The 24,398-nt window shown below is 31.6% G+C and overlaps 3 protein-coding genes across 4 annotated transcripts; all 3 read left to right on the forward strand.

The window, feature by feature from the left end:
- The first annotated feature begins 3,368 nt into the window (after nt 1-3,368).
- On the forward strand, nt 3,369-8,169 carry LOC139512341 (myb-like protein X). Of its 2 annotated transcripts, none has more exons than XM_071299904.1 (8): nt 3,369-3,522; nt 3,985-4,087; nt 4,840-4,989; nt 5,252-5,449; nt 5,801-5,944; nt 6,228-6,295; nt 7,494-7,737; nt 8,006-8,169. In XM_071299904.1, exons 2-8 carry the CDS (start codon nt 3,985-3,987, stop codon nt 8,095-8,097), a joined length of 999 nt encoding a protein of 332 aa, XP_071156005.1. In that variant the 5' UTR covers nt 3,369-3,522; the 3' UTR covers nt 8,098-8,169. The 2 variants fall into 2 exon arrangements, with proteins under 2 accessions (XP_071156005.1, XP_071156006.1); XM_071299905.1 differs by having other exon boundaries at nt 5,828-5,944.
- A 2,271-nt stretch (nt 8,170-10,440) lies between these two features.
- On the forward strand, nt 10,441-14,301 carry LOC139512342 (uncharacterized). The gene is made up of 5 exons (XM_071299906.1): nt 10,441-10,560; nt 11,710-11,750; nt 12,383-12,501; nt 13,080-13,247; nt 14,074-14,301. The coding sequence occupies exons 1-5, from the start codon at nt 10,558-10,560 to the stop codon at nt 14,193-14,195; spliced, it is 453 nt and encodes a 150-aa protein (XP_071156007.1). The 5' UTR covers nt 10,441-10,557; the 3' UTR covers nt 14,196-14,301.
- A 3,183-nt stretch (nt 14,302-17,484) lies between these two features.
- Nucleotides 17,485-24,277, forward strand: LOC139512343 (uncharacterized). The gene is made up of 6 exons (XM_071299908.1): nt 17,485-17,553; nt 18,361-18,445; nt 20,677-20,723; nt 21,600-21,745; nt 22,755-22,922; nt 24,102-24,277. The coding sequence occupies exons 3-6, from the start codon at nt 20,677-20,679 to the stop codon at nt 24,158-24,160; spliced, it is 420 nt and encodes a 139-aa protein (XP_071156009.1). The 5' UTR covers nt 17,485-17,553; nt 18,361-18,445; the 3' UTR covers nt 24,161-24,277.
- Nucleotides 24,278-24,398: the final 121 nt, after the last annotated feature.

Raw genomic sequence — 24,398 nt, forward strand, 5'->3', positions numbered from 1 at the left:
ATTTTGATAGAACATTTTGCGCTTTAACTGCTAAGTTATTAGTGCGTTTTTATGTGATATAAATTTGCGTTTTATGGAAATAACATTTTAGTTGTCATGGTTAAAGTTTAAAAAATGATAAGACTAGTAAAAAACACAACACATTCAATTATTTTCTAAACTGAACATCAAACTTGTCACACAGTTTGTTCAAAGCCGAATGTTAATGAGTATCATAATTGCAAATTTAATCAGTAACATATGATATAAAACGGAGAAATGCCTAAAACTACCATTTATAGGTTAAATTTGCGGGACAATATAATTTAGTTGCATGTTCCTTTATTGCAACCAGCTGTGATTCACCGTCACAAACCGTCACAAACGTTTTAGAATTTTGAAAACACATGAGCAACTTCACATATAAAGCCAAAAATTTAAGCCTTGGTTTTTCTACATCTAAACCTCTACATCAGCTCCAAATCTACATAAGAACATGCATTAAATACTTTAGTAAGACCATACATGGAAAATGCCACGACAGTATCAAATATGTATCTCCAAAAACTTAAGATAAAATCGAAAAAGTGCAAAGACGAACCCAACGAAACGGGATCAATACACCCACGGCCAGTGTCAGAAACTTGATAAACTTACATAGGATGTAAAAGTTGACAATCGAGGCATAAAACACACGATTTGTCAATAGATATATGTAACAAACTAACAAACGACTTGGTAGCAATAAAAGAGAATAATTATTTGAAAAAAACAACCGCACAGTAAATCATTTAACAACCCAACAGACTTCAGAAACTTATTAAACGGCGATCTGTCTCAAGATATCGCAACAGTAAATCAATTCTCAATTGGCAAATATTAGCACACTATGTAACGAATTTTTACCGACTATCTTTATATGTTGAATTTAGACTAAAGTTGTCTTATATGCTATCATAACACGTCTTCTTATTTCTGTATTCAAGTGTTCAAGTGTTCAATTTTAATAACCTTCTTCAATTGATCTGCACTAAAAAAAACTTATGTAAGCGACAAATATTTATTATCAACAACCTTGATATAACAATATTAAACAGAACTTTAATACTTTTAAATAATCATACAGTGCCTAAGTCATAAATCCACTACTAATTCCGTGTATTGGGATAAGCCCCGCCTCCCTACTAACCTAGTATTGAATATACACGGTCTCCACGAGGTCGCTTTTAACCAATCATATTCCTAGAAATGTATAGGAGGTAAGATAAAACTAAATAACCTTATCAGCAATATAGTCCTTCTGTCCGTCCGTCTGATCGATGACTGTACGTCCGCTCTTCTTAGCGCTTTCGCGTATACAATTATTGCCAGATTTTAATTAAACTTATATCATAGTTTTCTATCAGCACTGTTTCGATTAGGTTTGAAAATCAGTGCCGATCAAATATAGCCCTTGGAAATATTGGTTACCAGGGACGGATCCAGGATTTTGGAAAGGGGGGTCGAAATTTTTAAAGATCGCCGAGCGGAGCGAGGCGAAAATTTTTTTGGGCCCTTTTTTGGGCTAAAAACATAAAGTAAAGTAATATGCTCTTTTTTTAAAAACCGTTCCTGGCGTGGGGCATATTTTGTAGTTGTTGTAAAGGTGTTTATAGGGTTGGACATTTCCGATGCTGTATTCTCCCTATTTTTTGTCTATCATATAAGAACATTCCGGTCAGACATTAAAACCCCTGCCACAAAAAAATATGCCTGTTTTATTCATCATGTTCATTTAATGCCATACAATTCTGTTGGAAATATTCATTTTGTGGACAAGATTTTTGTTTTCAATCCACTATACGGCCAGAATTTTTCATAAAGGCCACACCCAGCAGGCAGGTTGCAGTTTGGTCTTGAAAAAAAGTATTCCATATATCAGTTCGGCGAAACAGACATTCCGGTCAGACATTACGGCAAAAATCAGAGTCAATTTTTTTCTCTCAAATATCTAAGACTGTCTCCTTAAACCCATTGGTTCGTACTTACGACTTTAAATCTATCTAGAGCTTAAAATGACTGCCCCAGGGATCATTATTCAGCTATGTTATTTTAAAATAGGCTGAGGCGTTTGGGGTTTTTCGTAGTTAGATGACTCCTTTGCTGTGGAGTGAGAGTCTATAGAGTATTACTTTCTGTTTGGTGGTATAGTGAAATAGAAGTCAATACTTTGTTGCTATGAAGGTGTCATGATTGTCATCCTCACTCAGCCAAAGCATTGTGTTACTGTAATTTGACAGAGCGACGCCTGGTCAACTCCACCGTAGCGAATCACATGACTTTGATAATCAGTAAATTTCAGCAAAATATATCTTTCTAAGTAAAGAATTGTCGCATAAAAATTAAATACTAGAGTACTAAGGTACACGGGAAATGGCAAAGTCTGATTAATCATTAAAATTACAAAAAAAAAAAAAAAAAAAAAGTCCGAGCAAAAAGGGGGGGGGGGGCGTACGCCCTCTACGCCCCCTTCTGGATCCGCCACTGGTTACATAGAAATAAATGTGTTAGCGCTCTGATGTATACAAGTCCTGCCAAATGTCTAGGAAACTTAAATTCCATGTTTATATCTACAATGTCTCGGTAAGGTCGAAAATCAATGCAGATCAATTATTTTTAACAGTAAAATTCACTAAAGTTTTTGGGATTTTTTTGGATAGTGGAATACTCAGTTAATTATATTGCAAATTGCATCGTATTTGCTCTGAAGCTATCATGTCTCTTAGACATGCTCTTGGATAAAAAAAAAACATTGGAACTCTGATCTTTCATTTATTATATATGCGCTATTTGCCATAGGCAGTATATTGAAGAAGAAAGAAGAGAGAAGAAGAGAGAAGACGAAGAGGATGAAGAATTAGCCAATGCAAAATAGAAACTACCTAAATCTTTCAGAAACATATGTCACACGACATCTCGACTGTTCCCGGTTGTTGATAACAGAGCTAACTTGAAATGCCTGTTTGTGAATTAAATGAATGACCTTATTATTTGTTGAAAACAACATTGATATCTGGTACCCACTGTGGTCAGTTCTGTTTTGATATCTTTATGATAACTAGATCGCTAACCGAACAGCTAGTTGAACGACACATTATAGCAATGCAGTTTCCATATTTTTACATACGGTTACAAGTTTTGAAAAAATGCATAAAGATACAATTGAATGTTCATTTTACCTTATGACAGGTCAGCGCTTGTTTTTGCATTTTTCTTGAAGTACTTGACAATGAAAATGAAATTTGTCAATGGTATTTGAAATGTTCCGTATTATTTGTTTCATATGTAACGTGTTCTGCGCAGTTTCATATACTCTCCGGAAGTAAAAAGAGAACAATATAAAGAACGTCACAGTTGCACCACTGGTAACGTCTTCAACGTTGTTGCAAAGGATCGACAAAGATTGACACACAGATCGTTGTATATTTCTTTAAGATTGTTTAACAGTTTTACAAATTATTACAGACGTATTTATTGTGAAAGGGACAGATAATTGTAAAGAAGGTAAGTTATTCAATTTAATATGAATTTCAACAGGTATTTTTTTTTCATGCTTATGTAGAACGATGCAACTAGAAGCAACATCATACCGTGCAGATATATGTTCAACGTGTTTATTAATGCTTAATCAATTAACGTCAAAGCAGTGCTAACATTTACAAACTTTCAACATTACAAATTCAGGGAAAAAATCTTGCATTATCATAATGATATTTGTAGCAATAATTTAAATAGTTAAAGCACTATTATATTTGATTAAAGTAAAAACTACTTTGTACTTGTAGTCTTCATAACACTAGGGGTGCAGACGAGAAACATGTTGCATTTAACAAAACAAAACGGCACACGACAAGATATATTAAGTGGACCCCTTATTATTCCCTTCCATTACATAGACAGACAACGATGCCAGGATTCATATTTTTGAAGAAACTTGTTTGATTTATTTTTCCGGGTCCATTTTAGATGGCTGAATTACATAATGTAAATGAGGTATTGGAATCCGAAAAGAGAAAACTCCAAGATGACTATGACAGACAAATTTACGAAGATTTGTACAGAAAATCAGGTTTGTAATTGAACATTAACAGCTTTGAAAAAAAAAGAAAAAAAAAAGAAAGAAAACTAGTATTTCAAGCTACTCATAAAAGGCGGTTACTCTAAAAAGAGCATTGTGAGAAAAGTAAAGAAATAAAGTAAGTGGAGTTCTGACTTGGTTTGTGATGGATAATAATACTGGCTCACAAACTATTATGAATTTCAGGAAGCTGTATGAAAATTGCGCTTAATGTTTGCATTATGCCTTATATTTTGCATGTGTGTTGTATTATAATTTCAGTTGTGCTAGTTATTATTCTGTTCTGGCATGATAAGATGTGTAGTTAAGAAATGCTTTGCATGTATTTCATTATGCCTGTGCTGTTTCTATGCATTTGAAATAATTTGCTGCTAATATATATCCAATGGACATGCTGTGTTTGAATGTTATGTACAGTATATACGTTAATTCTATTCGTCAAAAGCTCTCAAGAGCTTGATATGTTAGTATTGTTATATATATGAACAAAATAAAAAAAAAACTTTCGTATATCGTATACATATAAAATATGGCCCAAACTGACACAATTTGAACAACTTTCATCATACATGTTTCAAAGCTGACTTTGTGACTTATGGTATATCAATGGATGAAAAACTGAACATTATTTTCATACAATTAATTTAGGAAGTAATTAGAAGAGGTGTATTGAATAATATAATAGATTTTTTTCTCTCGTTTTATTTAGTAATTGATGGTATGAAATGTCTGTTTTATTGCAGAGGCTGCAACGGCTGCAACAAAGAAGTTGTTAGACGAACTCAAAAAAGAGGCCGAGTCTATCTCGGAGTTAAATGTTTGGAAAGATATTGAAAATATGAGAGTAGCATATCAGTATGAAAAAGAAGAATACTTTCTCTGTGAAAATATAGGTTTGTATTGATATTGATTAAGAGGGGGTGAGGAGGGGGGAGAGGTACTTCAATTTAAAAAAAAAGATCGATAGACAATAAAACACTAAACCGCAGTGGAAACGTAACTCATGCAATCAGGATCATTGTTAAAGTCCAAAAACAACACTGAAAGTTACGAAACTCTTGGTAAAAATATTTGTTAACTTTGCATTTTCTGCTTTGATCATTATTTATTTATTTATTAAGTAAACTCATTTTAACAATTCTTCATATATTTTAGATGAAGCTAATGAAAATCAAACCGGTAACGAACAAGATGATGTCGACGATGAAATATTTGATGAATTCAGGAATGACCAAAATGAAACCGATAAGAAACCAGATGAAAAGGGACATGAAAATGACGACAAATCACAGATACAGAAAAAAGAAGCTGTAACAGAGACGGAAAATCAAGACTTCAGACAGAATGATGTTGGTAAGCTTTAAACTGCAAGCTGATATCTGAAAACAAAACATGCTGTGACATATTTTGAATTTCAAGAAAAAACTACGATCTAAAATGTTCGCCTCATTACGAGTCACACACATCACTGTTTCAATTTAAGACCTCAAGGTTTACTCTTAAGTCCAAGCATGAATAAAACTAAAGCTTAACGTATATGAATGACCTTTGCTATCAATGGTATTCAAAGTCAATATTTTCTTATACCTATAGGTTATCACATTTAATTTTGTTTCTCCCGGCCGCCAATAATACAATTTCACTTGATGATAAAATTTTCAAAACATGATATCAAGTAAACTTATTTTCATCTATATAGTTCAGTTTCAGAAGATTTGTTCGATATTTCAGTTCCAATAGTGTCCAGCGACAATTCTTGGTGGATCGCAAGTGAAAATGTTTTACCTGAAATTTTACCTGAAATAAAAGAGGAGAAAACATCTGGAGTTAAATACATTTTCACTACATGTAAGTTTTACATAAGACATAAATACGAACACTTACATACCAATATTGTTTGATACTGTAAAAAAACAAAAGAATGATTGGATAAAATAATCCCGGTAAATTTATAAAACTTTGGCATCACACTATTTCCGAAAGACTAATTCAGGTAAATGTCGTTATTTCTCTGTTGTTATCGATGAAAGGTGACCAAGAAAGGGTCAGAAGAGCCTTTATTTAAAGTTCTTTTATGTTATTGTACAGTTTGAGAAATGGGTATTATTGACATCGTTATAATTGCTTGCAGGTCCTTATTCAGAGATTGCGCACATTCACCAAAGGGATAAACCAATATGGCTTGATATAGATTTAAAGGTAACGTATTGATAAAATGTATATATACATTTAAGGAATGACTGTAATATTTTTTCTGTCTATGAAGAAATAACATTAAAAATTTGGTGCACACTACGCGCGTTATTTAACAGTGTGCACCACATTTTTTATGTTATTTCGAATAGACAGAAATATTATTACAGTCACTTCTTATAATTTAATTCTAAATTCCATTTTAAACCGTAGAAAACCATGAAAAAACGTTGATGACGTCACGGTCACATGACTAAATTATGTCTATGGGCTCGTAACAAAATAACGTCAGCCAATCGGAAGACGCGTTACATCCAAAATTAAATTATTGCAATATAGTATTAAAAAAAAACTAACTCTAAGCTGAAAGTCCATAAAACCCGGAAAGTTATCAGTACGCTCGACTATACTAACAAAAAAAAGGCAATTATAGAAAAACTGTCACATTCCTGTCATTAAAAAAAAGGATCCGTCAAACAATTGTTTTAGCAAGCTAAAAGTAGATGTGGTATGATTGCAAATGAGACCAAAGTCCCCATGGACAAAATAATGATGAGGAAAACATCTACTGGTCACTGCACGGCCTTCAACAATGAGTACTCTTTAACTGAACAAAATATTGATATTCTTCTTGGATACATGCAATTATTCGATGTTAACTATATATGTCATAATTCACACAATTACATGCATATTTAAAATTATATCAAATTTCCCTCCACAAATTGTTGGAATACTACTTTAGAAAAGAAATTAGAACTAAAATTGACACCAAGGGTTTCAAAAAGTGTTATTATTAGTGAAGAAATATAGTTAAAACTCCGACCATAGATATCTATGCTCCGACCAAGCAAATATCCAAGTGTTTAAAAATGCTTTATTTTATTAGAAAAGTGCTTCGTACGCGTGAAACTTTTAAAGTAAAGTTTTTTTTAATGCATTGGGTCAATACATTTGGGTCAATACCTTTGTTTGTGGACTCTCAGTCCACGATGGTACCAGCAGCTCAATAGTCGGTACAGGCATGATATATTACAAAATTCCGCATATAAATTGAGAAATTATCAAGAAATTAGGTTTCAACTCTTTTGAAGTGTTTCTATAATGCATAAAAATTTTAGTCAAGTTTAGTCTAGATTACACTATTAATCATTCGTCACCTTAACTTTTCTTATTGTTATTGTGAATTTGATATTTCCTACAGAAAGAGATTGTACTAGGTGAGCCGGATGAAAATGAAAAGAAGGCGATGGAACTAGAAGAAAAGAAGATGGGAAAAGAAACAAGAACTAGTAATCTTATTTACAATGGAAAAAACAGAAAACAGAAGGAGGAGGAAAACGAAAATAAAAAGAAAAGAAAAACAGAAATATACAATATATTGAATTACGGTACAAAAAAGAGACAGACAAAGGAGGATAAACAAACTAAAAGTAAACAAACAAAAGGTATAACAAAAGTATATATAGAACACACTCAACTCCAATGTGTTTTTATCTCATATTGTATATTGTATTTTTATCTAACAATTTGTTTTTGTGGTACATGCATTTCTAAAATGTTTTCGTCATTATCAAATGATTTTTTTTTTGTGTATATATATTTGTATATGTCCTAAATAAAAAAAAAAGTTAACGAAAAATATATCGTAAATGCGATTAGCATTAAGTTTGTAGTTAACAACACGATTCATAACTGGTTGTGTTTATTTTTCAGGTGAACCAAGCATGAAGAAACATATCTTCCAAGATTTCATCAATTCTTTGTTTTCATGCTTCAGAAAAACCAAACCGGAAGAAGTACTTTGATTAGACATTTTAATTCATAGTGATTATTTTTTTCTTATTTTACTCGATGAATAAATGTTTATTTTCATCACATCTTTGATTTCGTTATTTTTTAAATAATGATAATTTATAAACAACTGCAAATGATTGAAATACTTTATTTTATATAAGGGATGAGAACCCAATACTGAATGTTATACTTATATGCAGTTATACATACATGTTCATCAAAACGAAAAAAAAAGAGAAGAGGAAAATGAAAATGAAAGAAAGAAAATTACAAGTCAAACATCCCAAAATGAGACTGATAGTATAGAAACTTGTTGCGTATATTAACTTTAGATGCCTTTATGTTTTATTAATGATGTCGGGTTGAACACAACCCATCATAATCAGGCAGGGAAGCTCAGTGGGTAGAAAGTAAAATCACAAAAATACTGAACTCAGAGGAAAATCCAATCGGAAAGTCCATAATCACATGACAACATCAAATGACAAAACACATCAAAAACGAATGGACAAGAACTGTCATATTTCTGACTTAGTACAGGCAATTGCTAACATTAAATCTGAGCTGATACCGTGTGTTAAATATCCACCTTTACTCCTGCTACGAGTGTCTTGTAAAATAATTAGGAATAATTGAGCATCCGGGAAATACCACATACTTGATAACAATGAGTTTTTTCACGATTCATAAGTCCTTTATGGCTTCAATGACATTGACCAAACATTCTGAGGACTTACTTTGTTTTTATTGGATACCTTTACTGCACACAATTTTGGTCAAACAATGATACATGTCGATCTCGTCGACACGTTCTACAATGGAATTATCTACTAGATTCCGTCTGCAGTGAATTAATGTCTCCAGAAATATTCGAAACTGTATACTCGAGTAGTCGTATTAACTAATTATATATCATGTTTATGTTGATTTTAAAAACACTAACTTTTGGATTATCTTTAAAATTCGATCCTTCTTAAAAAAAATAGTGGAATTCAAAACCTTTAATTTTCAAATCTTCATACCATCATTCCCCATGTTAAATTGAAAAATCATTTATAATGCTTTTCATTATAAAAAAAAGCTTTGAGATACCATTCGACATATTTTGACAATAATGAACAATAAGGTAAAACATCTTACACCGAGGAAAACATGATCAGTATACTTGAGTTTCTTATTGACAACATATTTCTTGAATTTTGAAGTGGGCCTTTTCAACTAACTGACGGCATTTCTATGGGAACCAAGCGTACACCTACTCATGCCGACCTCTTCTTATTTTCAAATGAGTCCGAGTTCCTTCAGACAATCGAATAAAACAACAATATCAAATAATCCAAATTTAATTTCACATTCAGATAAATTGATGATGTCCATTCAAATTCGAACTTTTTATGATTGTGTTCCATTATTATGTACTCCCGAGCTAGAAATAAATTATAAAGTAACACCAGATACGACTGCCTACGCCTCATGTTTAGCATACAATGTATAATATGCCAATTTGACAAAAGTGGTCATCTCAGTACTAAAATCTATGACAAAACAGACGATTTTAATTTTGAAATTATAAATTTCCCTTTCCCTAGCAGTTATTATATACTAACTTCATCTCAGATAAAACTAGGTTACATCCACCATTTTGTATAAAAGGAAATGTATTACTAAGTCCGGATTATATAACAGTTGTTTTTCATTCATCTAATGTGTTTGAGGTTTGGATTTTGCAATTTGTTGACTCTCGTGTTGAATTTTCCTTGAATTTCGGCATTTTTTATAATTTTAATTTATACTTGAATAATTTAATTTTGGATGCAACGCGTCTTTTGATTGGGTGACGTTATTTTGTTATTAGCCCATAGACATAATTTAGTCATGTGACCGTGTCAGACGTCATCAACGTTTTTTTCATGATTTTCTACGGTTTTAAATGGAATTTAGAATTAAATTATAAGAAATGACTGTAATATTTTTTCTGTCTATTCGAAATAACATAAAAATGTGGTACACACTGTTAAATAACCCGCTACGCGCGTTATTCAGTGTGCACCAAATTTTTTATGTTATTTCTTCATAGACAGAAAAAATATTACAGTTATTCCTTAAATACACATTTTTTATAATATACTAGTATAAGAATAATATACATTTTTTTCCGATTCATAAACAACTAACATAGCTTTTTTATTTTACTAGCCCTGATAAGTATCTACTGTGTGAATGAAATCCCGGAAAATAGGGGAATTCATAAACCTTACAGACAAAGTGCAAGTTCACTAATATCATAAACGTTACATTCCTTTCTATCGAATATTCAATAGATACTAACCAAATAGTACATACCAATTGTCTAGTCTTTGCTGATATCTTTATGCATAGATCAGTGCATGTATACATGTCTGTGACCTTCTTTTTATGTCGATCAAACGATAAGTACCGTTGTAAAATCAGAAGGAATATAGCTTGAAAATATGGTGAGTACTTTCTCTTAATGCTATTTAGATACAGGAAACTGAAAAAAATAAGCAACCCCAAATATATTGAGCATGGAAAAAAAGTATTACAAATATACCAACCTCCAAGGTAAATTTAAAAAGGGGGACGTCCATAAAAAATGACAAAATTCAAACGTTAGACTTCATCAACCAACAGAACTAATGGAAAACAGTTATCATATTCTTGACTTGATACAGGCATTTTTTAAAGACAAGAGTTTAAAACATGGTTGTATGACTTGCTTAAACTCCCACCTGTATGACAGTGTAATCGCGGAAGTAAGGGAGCTACCATTTTAATTTTAGGGGGGGGGGGGTGTCCTGCGTTTTTTTTAGTTGTAATCTCTGTCCTGCCTTTTTATTTTTCACTCTATTCGGTCCTGCCTTTTTTTTATTAGTTTATCCTGACTTTTTTTACCCAAATTGTCATCCTGACTTTTTTTTTGCAAAGTGTTTCATCCTGCCTTTTTTTTTACTCAAAACTCCTGTCCTGCCCCCCATAAAAATCAAATGGTAGCTCCCTAACACAATTGATTACGTTTTATTGTTCGCAAGATTTTATGACTAGAAAGAATCCGTATGGTAATAGAATATGAAAAAAAGGTAAATAAGAAAGAAAGACCGACACAATTTTCCGACAAATGAATAACAGTCTATACAACACTCTACATGCAGCACTAGAAGTGTAGCTCATCAGAAGTGATCATTATTATAGGTAAAGAAAACAGAAAAGATGACGCGATTAGGGCAATATTTGTCACAACAGTCAACTTAAAGTCATGATTTTCTAAGAAATGAAGCAACTGATTGGCACCCTAATTTGGTACAGACAAAAAACAAACATTTCATATAACACTCTACATATGGCACTCGCAGTGTAGCTCATTACAAGTGCTCATTATGTGAGGCACGCAGATATATAAAAGAAATTTTGAAAATGAAACGTCAAAATGTAGAAGAATTGTTGAAAAGTTTTGAATTATTTTCACATTTCTTCACCGTTTCGTGTAATCCAATATTTTTTATCAAGATCATCAATGAATGGGCATATCAATGTTTTAAAAGCTAAACAGTGTTTATTCTTTTTTATTTTTGTTGTCAATCATATCTATATTATCAAAATTACAGATGAAATCAGTCGTCTTTTTCCTTTCTCTCATAGTTTACATGTAAGTCATAGTAATTTTATATATTGTATTTTTTGAAAGAATTTTTAGGATACGTATCTTAAGATATAAGTCAATAACAATTAATCGAAAGTTCTGACAACATTTAAAAACAGAAAGAAAACATGAGTTGGACCTTCAAATGACTGTTTCAAAAGAGGACCGAAATATACCAGAGTGACATTCAAACTCATAGATCAAAAATAAAGTGACAACGCCATGGCTAAAAACGAAAATGACAAGCAGAAACACAGAAAAAAAAACAATAGTACACAAGACACAACAAAGAATGAGCACGACGAACCCACCCAAAACTGGTGGTAATCTCATGTACTCTGGAAGGGTAAGGTAAAGCAGACCCTGTTCCACATATGGCACTTTCACGATAACAGCAGTATTGGTTTTCACATATTCTATTAATATCTTTAGATTGAATTACACAATCTTCATTTAAAAACTTATTTGAAACAAAATGTATGTTGCAATACCATCTTATGATTTATATATTTAATTGTATACTAGTAATTATAATACTCATTGACAAAATAGTCATCAATTCATTGCAAAGATGGTTTTTTTATATCTCAAAAATACATTTCATATATTTATATACAATTAACATTGCTTCTTTGCAGTTTATCCGACTCAGAGCCACAAAGAGAAGTCGTTTTGTTCGACAGAGCTGACAAAAATAGAGACGGTCAATTAACACGTGCAGAACTTGACAATGTGTACCTGCTTTTTGATGTAGATCGTAGGTATTCGTGAATTAAATTGATGATTGGTTGATGTATCAGGTAAACAAATAATTCATGAATATTCAGGAAGATTTGAACAAATCAGATTATTATGATCTGCATAGAATGTAGAGTGTAAAGGAAGAGGGGTACCAGTTAAATAAATTATAAAAATGGTAGACCACACCTCACAATATCAATGATTTATCAAAAAGTAAAATAACAAAATTATCGAACTCAAATGTGAATTCAAATCGAAAAATCCCTGATCAAATTAAAAAGCTCACACACATTAAACAAATGGAAAACAATTGTCATATTCCTGACTTGAAACAGACATTTCCTTATGTGGGAAATTGTTGATTGAATTTCGTATTATAGCTAGCTAAACCTCTCATTTGTATTAAAGTCGCATAGCAATGCGTGAAGAAAACAAACACTTATTATAGGTTAAATTGTCATTAAAGGGGTACATCAGTCAACTTCAATTTAATACCTTTACTATCATGATACTGAGGAAACATTTTGTCGTCTTTTATGCAAATCAATATTGCTTCTTTTTAAAAAAGAACAACTGACATATTGTTTCCGACAGATGACCATAGTATCACAAGTGCGGAATTTACAAAGGACTGGGTTGTTACGTATGCAATCGGAAACGGCAAGGAGGCAGCCAAATTATTCTCTAAGGCCGATGTAAATGCAGATGGTGTCATCAACAAGGACGATTTGCCTTTTGTTTTTACATACTTTGATATGGACAGTAAGTTTCTTTCTCCCTTTGAATTTAAAAGATAAATTTTTATAAATCCTTAGTAACAATTGTACAATTTCATATATTTAAATAAGTTTCTATCAGTATTAAAGACCACGATAATATATATAACAAAATAGTCTCTACAAGTTTGAATGCCTGTTTTTAATTAATTACTCGTGCTGAGTTTACCAAATAATGACATCATGGAAGGGCGCGGGGTTATAGTAAGTATCCAACGTTTCTAAATAAGTCTGAAATCAGCAGAATTATATTTACATAGTAGAGTAAGATTGAGATGACAAATAGATACCATCTGGTTCATATACTACACACGAACTTCTATATGATAACACATAGACAAGTTATCAGAAAATAACCCATCAGAAGTTTGATTCACGTAAGTCACCAACTCAATTAACGCTTGCGCTTGACTATTTCAGTGCGATAAAACAATCCAAATTAAATGTCCTCAATGCTCTTCAACTTTGTTCTTGTTTGGTTTTATAATTATTTTGATATGAGCGTCACTTGTGAGTCTTTTGTAGACGAACCGCGCGTCTGGTGTACTAAATATTAATCAAGATAAGTTGGTCATCTTCCGTAACATGGTTCCAAAATGTTACATCTATTCAGACAAACCAAATAAACTCTTTTGATAGAAAAATTGAAAACACTGTGTTCGGACAATTATGAAAAATAAATCATAGTTTTTGTAATCTTTTCCTTGCTTTGAGATCGCTTTTTATCCCGTTAAATATACATAATGTGAAGTAAGCATTATTTATCAGAACTAATACACTAATACTATATGATTATCAATATTGTTGTAAAGGTGATGGTCATGTTAGTGTGAATGAATTTCTGACACAGTGGGGACAACTGAAACTGGAAGCAGGCCTTGAAACTATTGACATCCATCTTGATAACAACGTAACAACTACTGCCAGTGGATAACATACTACACACGGATAAAACCCGAAACATAAGACACAACGGATAGACGTTGGAGGGACCCAGCGAACATAATTCTAAATAATATTAAATAATTTTTGCTTGATAAGTTTTTATGAGAATACTTGTTATATAAAGGCTTGATTTTAACGAGATAGCATTACAATTTATTCTATAAACTAAGGTAACCAAAGTAAAATCTTATATGAGTATGATATGTATTCATCAAAGTTTTAAAAAAAAGCGGCATTTCTGTCGAAGAAAGACATTCTTTACAATGCATGAACATTAAAAACTAACAAAATATCACTGTTTTAAGCTGACTTCAGTTGAACTAGTTTAATGCAAATAAGTTTTTTAGTAGGGTTCGTGTTTCGCGGTCTTTAGTTGCTAATGTTGTGTTCTGTGGACAGCTGTTTGTCTTTTTTATCATGTTTTTAAAGCTAAAATACAAAAGATGGCGTTGAAAAATATAAAGGTTCTAAGCATGTAAAGCAAGAAATCTTATCCCGAAACCAATAAAAAAGTCAATATTGATATGGAAAATAGAAGTGAATAAATAAGGATTGGATACATATGTGTTAACAAAGTCACCGGCGACATGATGATATATGTATAATTATTATTCAAAAATGCATTCATCAACAGTCTTTAGATATGACAACATATACTGTTGTGATTCTGCATTTATATATAATTAGTTAACGGATAACAGAAAAATAGATTCGTGATCGGCTGTTTTTAAGTTTGTAGGTTATACCAAAAGAGTAGAGATCAAAGGTACTTACAGAAAAAAGTTAACATCACAAAAATACTCAACTCCGCGAGGAAAGTTCTTCATCAAATGAGTAAACAAAAACTCAAACATGTCGAACGAAAGCTATTATATATTCCTGACTTGGGACATGCATTTTCTTAGGAAGAAAATGATCGATTAACCCTGGATAATAAGCTAGCTAGAAAAACGTACTTGCTATTAATTACAGGGTGATAGGTCCAGAAAGGTCTGTGAAGGATTTAATTCCGTTTATCTATTTGTTGATGATCACAAAACATCGTCAGCTTAACAATAGAACCTTATATTTTCTATTGTTAACACAGAAACAAACAAGCTATACTAGGACGACATAGAGCAGTCACTACATCTGTCTGAGAGTAAATTATTGTCTTTACTTAACTGGAGAGTGTTTAGAACACTTTTACTGACAAAATGAGTATTTCAACAAATAACATCGATTTTTCTTGAACTATTGTATATAAACCAACCTTGTAATCAAAATAGTAAATATTACAAGATGTTTCTCTTATATATTCAAACAATTGTCAACAGTTTATTTGTGACCTTTTTCCTACCAAATTTGTGACTTTATGTCCTGTGACTCTCTGTCCATATACCTATTCAGTTACAATCAAGGTTTGCATATTTGGGAATTCAAACCCTTAAACAAACGTTGGAAAACAGAAAAGACAAAATTTCAAAAAGAAATCAGCAATATGGACAACAGAGATACATTCTGTAATTTCAAATCATTTCCTTAGTTCTATCACTGCATCTGTCATAAAAACAACAGTTTTATCACTGCAATTTAAAATATTTTTTATGCCAGCACCGAAGTATTGAACTTCTGGGTTGGTAATACCAGAGACATATATACACATATATAAATTATATATGTCTCTGGTGATACCTTCACAAACAAGCAATTCACAAGGAGAGATGACGATCCATAGGTTGCAATAATTCTAATATGACGTGCTTCTTTCGCTTTATGAATAAACCCTTGCTCTGAATCCAATATTTATTGTTGCACATGCGTATATCGAATACTTCAGAATAATAAATTTATCAAATAGGTATGCATTTAATATTTTTCATTAACTTAAATCACTTAAAAACTTTTAAATGATGCACATATAGTTTTATTCATATTTCATGACTGTAATGTGTTGCATTCCGAAATTTGACCTAGATACGACAACTGTTTATGCTGACTGTTTCATAACTCCTCCCTCTCCCACAGTGCCAGCTGCTTGTTTCTATACAAACAAATAAGGGAGGTTCATGGAAGAGCCTACACAATCGCTTTACCCTTATACACATCGGACATATAAATTATCTTAATTGTCCTAATCAGAATCGAAATAATTGATGCAAGCTATATTCAATTGTAGTTTTAACATGGATAGGCATCATATTCGTGTTATTTTAGCCCTCACGATCGCTCGGGCAAAAAATAATGAATATAATGCCTACTCATGTTAAAACTACAATAAAGTATAGCTTACGTCAATCATTTCATAATAAAACGGTACATTTCTTTAGCACAAGATGCACATTTCTACATTTTATATCTCTTTTGTAATGATCGAGGCCACAATATTTGAAGTTCAACAATTTTTAACAAACTATAAAAATAATAAAAAGTTAATACATAAGGTTTTGACAGCCAATATGGCATTATTGTTAGAATGCAGTGATTATTAAAGTGAAGAGGATATTTATTTTGCTATCCACACCAAAAGTACCAAATATATCGATGGCATGTTTTATATTTTTTATGGTTGCAGTTATAACTTGTCAATTTCCAGAATAACATATATTGCTAAAATTTTACTTTTGATTGCCAGAATCTTTGTCAGATCAGAAATAGACGTAATTTTAAATTATCTCCCCTTATATGTTGATTTATAGTACATATTATACATTGCATATCTCTAAATATTAGACACAAATGAAAACAAATGATGTACATAACAAAATATATTGGATACACAAAAAATCTTTAAAATGTGCAAACAGTTTGGCAGTTTTTATGGAGACTTTTTTCAGCTATCAAAACGACAAGGGTGCTATTTATATTTCCTTGTTCTAAATGTGAGACAGTTTGGTGGTCTTTAAGCATTTTATAACATGTTATAATGGGTAGTCTGATTTATAATTGAACAATGAACAAACCAATACCTCATAAACATATTTTTTGAAGTATTTTAATGCAAAAACTTTATTAGCGTTTTTGCACCTAGGACGTTGAATTCTAACATCCCTGGCTTATGAGAGTTTCGCTTTGTTTTTATGTACTAGTATTTCACACATCAAAAACGAAACTTTAAGGACAACTTCAATATCACATACAGGTTTTATTTGACACAATGGTACTTCAAGGAAAGTGCAATATCATTTATGCAAAGTAAAACAATGTACGGCTGTTGTTATCTTTAACTTGAAGGCTTTCTATAAATATCAGGCAAATCTGACATGCAGTTCATGACAATCTTTGATATGCACTATATGCATTTTTTTCCTGTCATCTGTTGATAAGCTATGTGCATGTCTGCCTTCCGGCCGTGTATAAGCTGTAGGGTAAGCTTTTGTAGGTTTTTGCTAGACAAGATAATAGTTTGTTGATGAATGTTTACAATTAAATAGTAACACGACGGGTGCTTTGAGTGTGTTAGGATTAACAAATCTCTCATATCTTATTAGACCACAAATAGTTTTCTGTGAGGTTAAAGTAGTATTTTACACAAATGATACTAACTTTTCCTTTTAGCAACACTTTTTCTAGTTATTCTTGCATGGTACTTGATATAGCCATTTAAAGTTTCGTTTTTATGTGTGAAATACTAGTACATAAATATACACAACAAAAGTTGGCGTTCGTCTAAATTTTTAGTAGTAGTAAAGTGGGAGGTTTTGCTAACTATAAAACCAGGTTTAACCCACCTTTAACCAATTCGGGAATAGTTAAGTTGTTTTTCAATCGTTGGGTATTTGATTTGATTTCTTCAGTTCGTATGCACTTTCCTTTTTGAAAATAATTTTGAGTTCGCTATTATTGTTTTACTGTTTGTTCATAATTAAAAATTAAAAACATAAATTTTTAATATTGAAAAAAACAAAATTCAATGCCATACTATTTTGATTTTAAAAATTCGTTTCAGAAATTGAAGTCGAGCTAATGCTTCAAACTCATTTAATACGGCCATCTATTTTGTTTTTTTTAATTTTCAAACACCTTGATCAAAAACAATCCATGGTATTCAATGGATTTGACAAGTTCGTCTAGTATACCTTTATAGGTTTCAAAACTGCACTAAAAATTTAGTACTTCCATTCAAACAAAATCTTATCAAATAATACCTCATAGGTCATTGTTATGTCTTGCAGGTCTTTGTTTTTACCATCTGTTTATTTCCCTAGATTCATACTTAGGAAAGTCATATCCTGTGTGATTCGAAGGAAAAGTCTCGCGGTAAGTACTTTACGTATACAAGTCAAGTTAACCTTTCTAAAATGTACGGAGTACTACGCCGTTTCAAAATTACCTCAGTTATTGTGTTTGTTGAGATTTTTTTCTTGAAAAATGGAAGGAGTTTTATTCTTATTTTATTCTTATTTATAAGTTATGTTAGATCTTTTTTTTAACTTTTGGTACAATCATTTGGCTTTCATTTACTGCAACGTTATTATAATTTACTGTAAATGACACAATTAAAGAGATACCTAGCATGGAATCGCCTCGTGTCCAGCAAAGATAAGCACTATCTGTTAAGAAGTTTACGAATAAACCTTGACTGTGTACGAAAATTAAAGTACAACAGAAAAAAAGTTATTTATCTTTATGTAGGAGTAGGAGGTTAAGATAAGATCTGAGAATATATTTTGTAGCAGATACGCTGTACTGTTGATTCTAAAAAAAAAAAGAATTATCTGTAATGAATTGATTTGTTTTCATGTAAAAGAAAAACTCTCTATTTCACTTGTCAGCTCAAATGCTTATTCTAACTGGATGTATAGGGGTGGCTATAACATAAAACAAGTGGGTACAGATTGCTAACCCAAATTCATATATTTATTTATTCGAAAATATATCCACCCATACATATATTTCGTGGGTAGATCACCGCTTATCTATATATTTCTAAGCTAGCAGAAAAACAATTGACATCTTAATCATAATGATAGAAGGCAACGACAAATCTTATTACGTAACTACAATACCATTCTCTTCTCACGAATGTGACCAACCGAATTAGACTATTTACCGGATTTGTAATAATATAAGCAACACGACGGTGCCAAATGTGGAGCAGGATCTGCTTAACCTTCCGGAGCAACTGAGATCACCCCCAGTTTTTGGTTGGGTTCGTGTTGCTTAGTCTTTAGTTTTTTATATAGTCAAAGTGAACTGTCAAACTAGCCAGAACGGTTATATGATATGACCTGAAAATATATATTTTGCAGCAGATATGCTTTACTGTTAATTCTAACAAAAAATAAAGTCTCTGTAATGAATTGATTTTTTTTTATATAAAAGAGATACTCTCTATTTCGCTTGTCAGTTAAAGTAAGTTCAAATGCTTATTTTAGCTGGATGTATAGGGGTGGCTATAACATAAAACAAGTGGGTACAGATTGCTTACCCAAATTCACATATTTATTTATTCGAAAATATATCTACCCATACATATATATCGTAGGTAGATCAACGCCTATTTATATATTTCCAAGCTAGCAGAAAAACATTTTAATCATAATGCTGATGTGACCAGGTGGAATAAGAATATTGTTAAGTTGAATGCAGAATGTTCAATTACTTTATCAAATACGGCAAAAAAGGCAACGACAAATCTTATTATGCTGGCCACGGTTCATAATGTTGCTTCTGGTGTAACTTATTCTGCATTGACAATATAGATAAAATAACAGTATATATAGTCAAAGTGAACTGACAAACTAGCCAGAACGGTTATAGTTGTTTTATCTGGTTGAACCAGATAAAATAACTATTCAGAAAAGTTGTGTGTCCAATAGCCAATGGTGAGTTAATATCAAAAAGCCTACATGGAGTATATTTGGATACATTGAACCATATAATACAAAATGTGTTCAATATAGTAATATCATTATAATATAAAGGTAAAATAGACATAAATGAAGTATATAAAGTTGAGAATATTATCAAATAGATAATTTGTACATAAATCAACTTGTCCACACTAACAACACCGATAGTTCTTAAAATAATACCCGAAAACAAGATAAACATGTATTTCATACATATACTGGTCCTGCAACTGTTTTCGTCAGAAAGTAAAATATCCTTCATTTATAAGGATTGCATAGTTTGTTTTTGATTTGCTTCGATATTAAAAGGTACTTTTGCATGTTCGGATTTTGTTTCAGAGACGTATATCCCATATGCATTCGTTTCTTTGACATTATAACGTGGTTGGGTAAGTTGGTGTTGAGTCAATTCTACCTTGTTTCGTTGTATCAATATCAGTGACAAAAGGTTATATCTTTTTCTTAACAATCAAACATATGGTTCTGTTTATTTACGCCTCCCATTAAGGTTAGACAGACGGACCTATACAGAGGTAGGTGCAAAGGCTTCATACTCCCTTATAAGTGCTTTAATTTTTATTATTTAATAGACATCATTTATGCGACATATAATGGACAAACATCTTCTTGTTACAGATGGGCAACCATATCATTGCTGCTATTTTAGCTGTGGTTTTTGTAAGGTAAAATCAATTTTATTTTAGATCAGTTATGAATTTTTTTTTATACTTATTTTGTTTTAAGTGTTAATAGTTCATAATGTTGATGGCAATGTATATGCTACAGTACAAATAGGAATTCGGTAGTATCCAGAATCCTCAATGTACAAAGAGGAATCACAATATCTACTAGTGCAGACTGGAATTTTTATTTGTACTAAATTATAATCAAGCAAAATTCTGAATAATTACTTTTAAAAATTTGGAAATCCAGATTTGTACTTGAAGGATTCTGGATTGTACTTAATTTCAAAATAATCCAGGATATTACTGAATATAAAAATAGTTGGTAGTATAAATCTTTTTATAATATTATTTATCATTTTAATGATGCACTCGATTAGTAGAAAAAACAAAATAATGATAACATAATCTCAATTTCTCTACCTTATTTCAAACAAAAAAATGCTAATATTTTTTTTTTTTTTTTTTTGGCGTAAACAACCATTTTTTATTTTACTACCTTAACAAAGTTCAGAGAAACACTTTGCTTAAATTAACATGGTTGTCTTCTGAATATTAATGTTTAGACATTATTGAAAACTGCTTAACAAGTTTTTTTTTGTATTTGATAGATTTTGTATCGACCTAGTACATTGTAGTACAAACCTAGATGTCATTATTTCTACCAGCAGATACTTGAATTCTGTGTAGTTCTGGATTTGAATTCATATAAATAAAAAAATTGAAAAAGACCAAATAGTATCAAGCATTAAGGACCAAAAATTCTTAAAGGTTTTGCCTTTGCCAAATTGAGCACGTGTACGCGTTAAATGACGTAAAATTAAATAAAGTTGAGGAAATAAAAATAAAAAATAAACGTGTTAAAAATATTTGTAGTATTGTTGCACATCCTGGAAGACCTGCCTTACAAGACAGTCCACAGGCTCGAGTTATTTTTCAAGCAGCTGAAAGAAATCGGACAGATGATGGTTTCATCACGCCAGATGAATTTAAGGACATCTTTGCCACGTTTGATATTAATAGTGAGTTCTGTTAAACTTAGATTTTGATAACTAATCTATAATAGACTACAAACATGGGACTACAATTAATCTATTGGACCTAAAAAAACACATGGGATTTCCAGTTTTTTCTTAATCAAATTGCAATATATATATATATATATTATAACCAAAAAAAATCATGTATTTATTGTATCCCATTTAATTTGAATACTTCAGACTGTAGCTCTAAGGAGAGGCGGCGGATTTGCAAGTTAAAACTGTCGAGTGTTTATTGTTAAATCTGGTTATTTTTAACGTTTTTGATCAATTAGAAATTAAGTATTAATTTAGAAAATCATACTAACACTGAAGCATATACGTTAAAACTTTGAAATTTCTTGACCATCAATCATTTATTCAACTGTCCAAATGGATCACTGCATATTGCGGTTGAGACTGGACGTAACACCAGTATAGAAATAATTTATATAGATGTGATATGATTGCCAATGAGACAACTCTCCATCAGAGACCAATTCACATCTCTAGAGAATACAACATTAGCCCATATCTCATAGCAAGCATGGAAGACCCCGAAATGGCAAATGTAAAATCATATTTTTTTTTAGCGATTCGTTATAATATGTGGTTTCAATTCTCGTGACAAGTTTGGGTTTATAATGAATTGTAACGATACTCGTGTTTGATAAGCATGCATCTTATGTTTTAATATATACAGCAACATTACCCTTAGAGTCAAGAGTTCTGTATAATAATGTGCATAGAGCGTGACAATCTCTTCATAAGAGTTGTCGGCATTAACATCTGCATCCTGTCCGAACTGGCTGTAATGTTATTCATTCCGCTTAGCCAAACGGACGCCCTACTTTGAAAATTTATTTACTGCCGATCGGAAGAGTACCGGAATGATCATATTTATCTACCCACGGGTATTATAGGGTCATCGTCAAAATCGGATTAGAAACTAAACCGTTTATGTCTGCGATAACAACTATTGTTTTACAAACAGTTCATTTTGAATTTACAGCTGATGGTGAGGTCACTGAAAAGGAGTTCTTGTTTATTTGGAAGGATCGACAACTAGGAGACTTATCGGCAGCCTCTAGTTTTTTCCATCACATTGACACAGATAGAGACAATTTATTGTCAGAGATTCCTGATATGTCTAGAACATTCTACTACTTCGACTCAAATCGTAAGTGTTCACAAAATGGTAATGTCTTATTTTCAACTGGTTAAGTTACAACGCGACTAAATTGAAAATTTATTTGAATTGAGCAGAGAAAGACTTTGTGTAAAATATAGCAATACAAGAGATGTGATATGATTGCCAATATGAAAAAATTCACCACAGACCAAAGGACGAACCTGTCAAAAAGTAGATGTGTTATGCATCAATTCGGTATATTTTTTCTGATATCTTCTTTGAATAATAAATAATAATATAACATTCACACTTTTTATTGTTTATAAATCAATGTAAAAGTAATATGCAACAAAATGGAGGCATTAGTCGTTTTAAGTCAACGTGTTATTTTTCAAAGATATTCTAAACATACGCTTCAAGCAAAATTATATCTTGAAATTAGATGATGTACAATATTGTTGCTGAAATAACAACGGATTGTATAGATAAAATGACAAAATTGTAAACTAAGGATCTGGTTACCCTTCCATCGGATCACCCCTTTTTGTGGGCTTCGTGCTGCTCAGTGTATAGTTTTCTATATTGTGTTTTGTAGACTGTGGCGTGTCCGTTGGTCGTGTTTCGTTTTTGTCATGACTTCTCTTCGACTTATGAATTTTAATAACCCTTGCCATTCAGTCACAGGACTTCACAAATATTTCAATCTTTTATGGGTTGATTTAAAATACATATATATAAGTTAGCAATGAATGTGGATGTTAAATTTGATAGATGCTTTTTTGTGCTTCTTTGTTTGTTTTTGTTCTAATTGAGATTGGGACACGGTGATGACTGATGTACCCTTATTTTAATAATTTTACCTATTATGTCTGTGTTTTTTTTCACGCATCGTTGTAAATATAATTGAATTTGATGCGACTGTCATATAAGTTAGAGGTTTAGCGCTATAAAACCAGGTTCAATCCACCATTTTCTACATTTGAAACTGCCTGTACCAAGTCAGGAATATGACAGTTGTTGTCCATTTGTTTGATGTGTTTTATCATTTGGTTTTGCCATTTGATTAGGGACTTTCCGTTTTGAATTTTCCTCGGAGTTCAGTATTTTTGTGAATTTACTTTTTAGTATCTACCTTATTCTTCTAAGTTTACACAGTTTGCTGCTTTTAGATGAGTTTAGTAACATTTAATAAAAAATGTGCTTATCTTTTATTTTGTATACTTTCAGAGGATGGAAAAGTCAGCCTGATTGAATTTGTCATCGTTTGGATCAATCTATCTCACTGACATTATCAAATCAATACTATTTTAATTTTGTTCCATTATTTTTTAATTATTATTATATTTCAGTCAAATCTGATTTTGAAAATATGCAATAAATCAAGCACAGGGCTTTCAGTTATATTTGACTGGTTTTTTTTTATCACTGTAGAGGTACAACAAAAGTGATGACGTTTTGTCGTTTTTCTCGTTCACTTAAAAGTAAAAGTAACAGAAAGAGAAATACATCCACCAATCTCAATAT

This window comes from Mytilus edulis, chromosome 2 (assembly GCF_963676685.1).
Source record: "Mytilus edulis chromosome 2, xbMytEdul2.2, whole genome shotgun sequence".
NCBI classification, from domain to species: domain Eukaryota; kingdom Metazoa; phylum Mollusca; class Bivalvia; order Mytilida; family Mytilidae; genus Mytilus; species Mytilus edulis.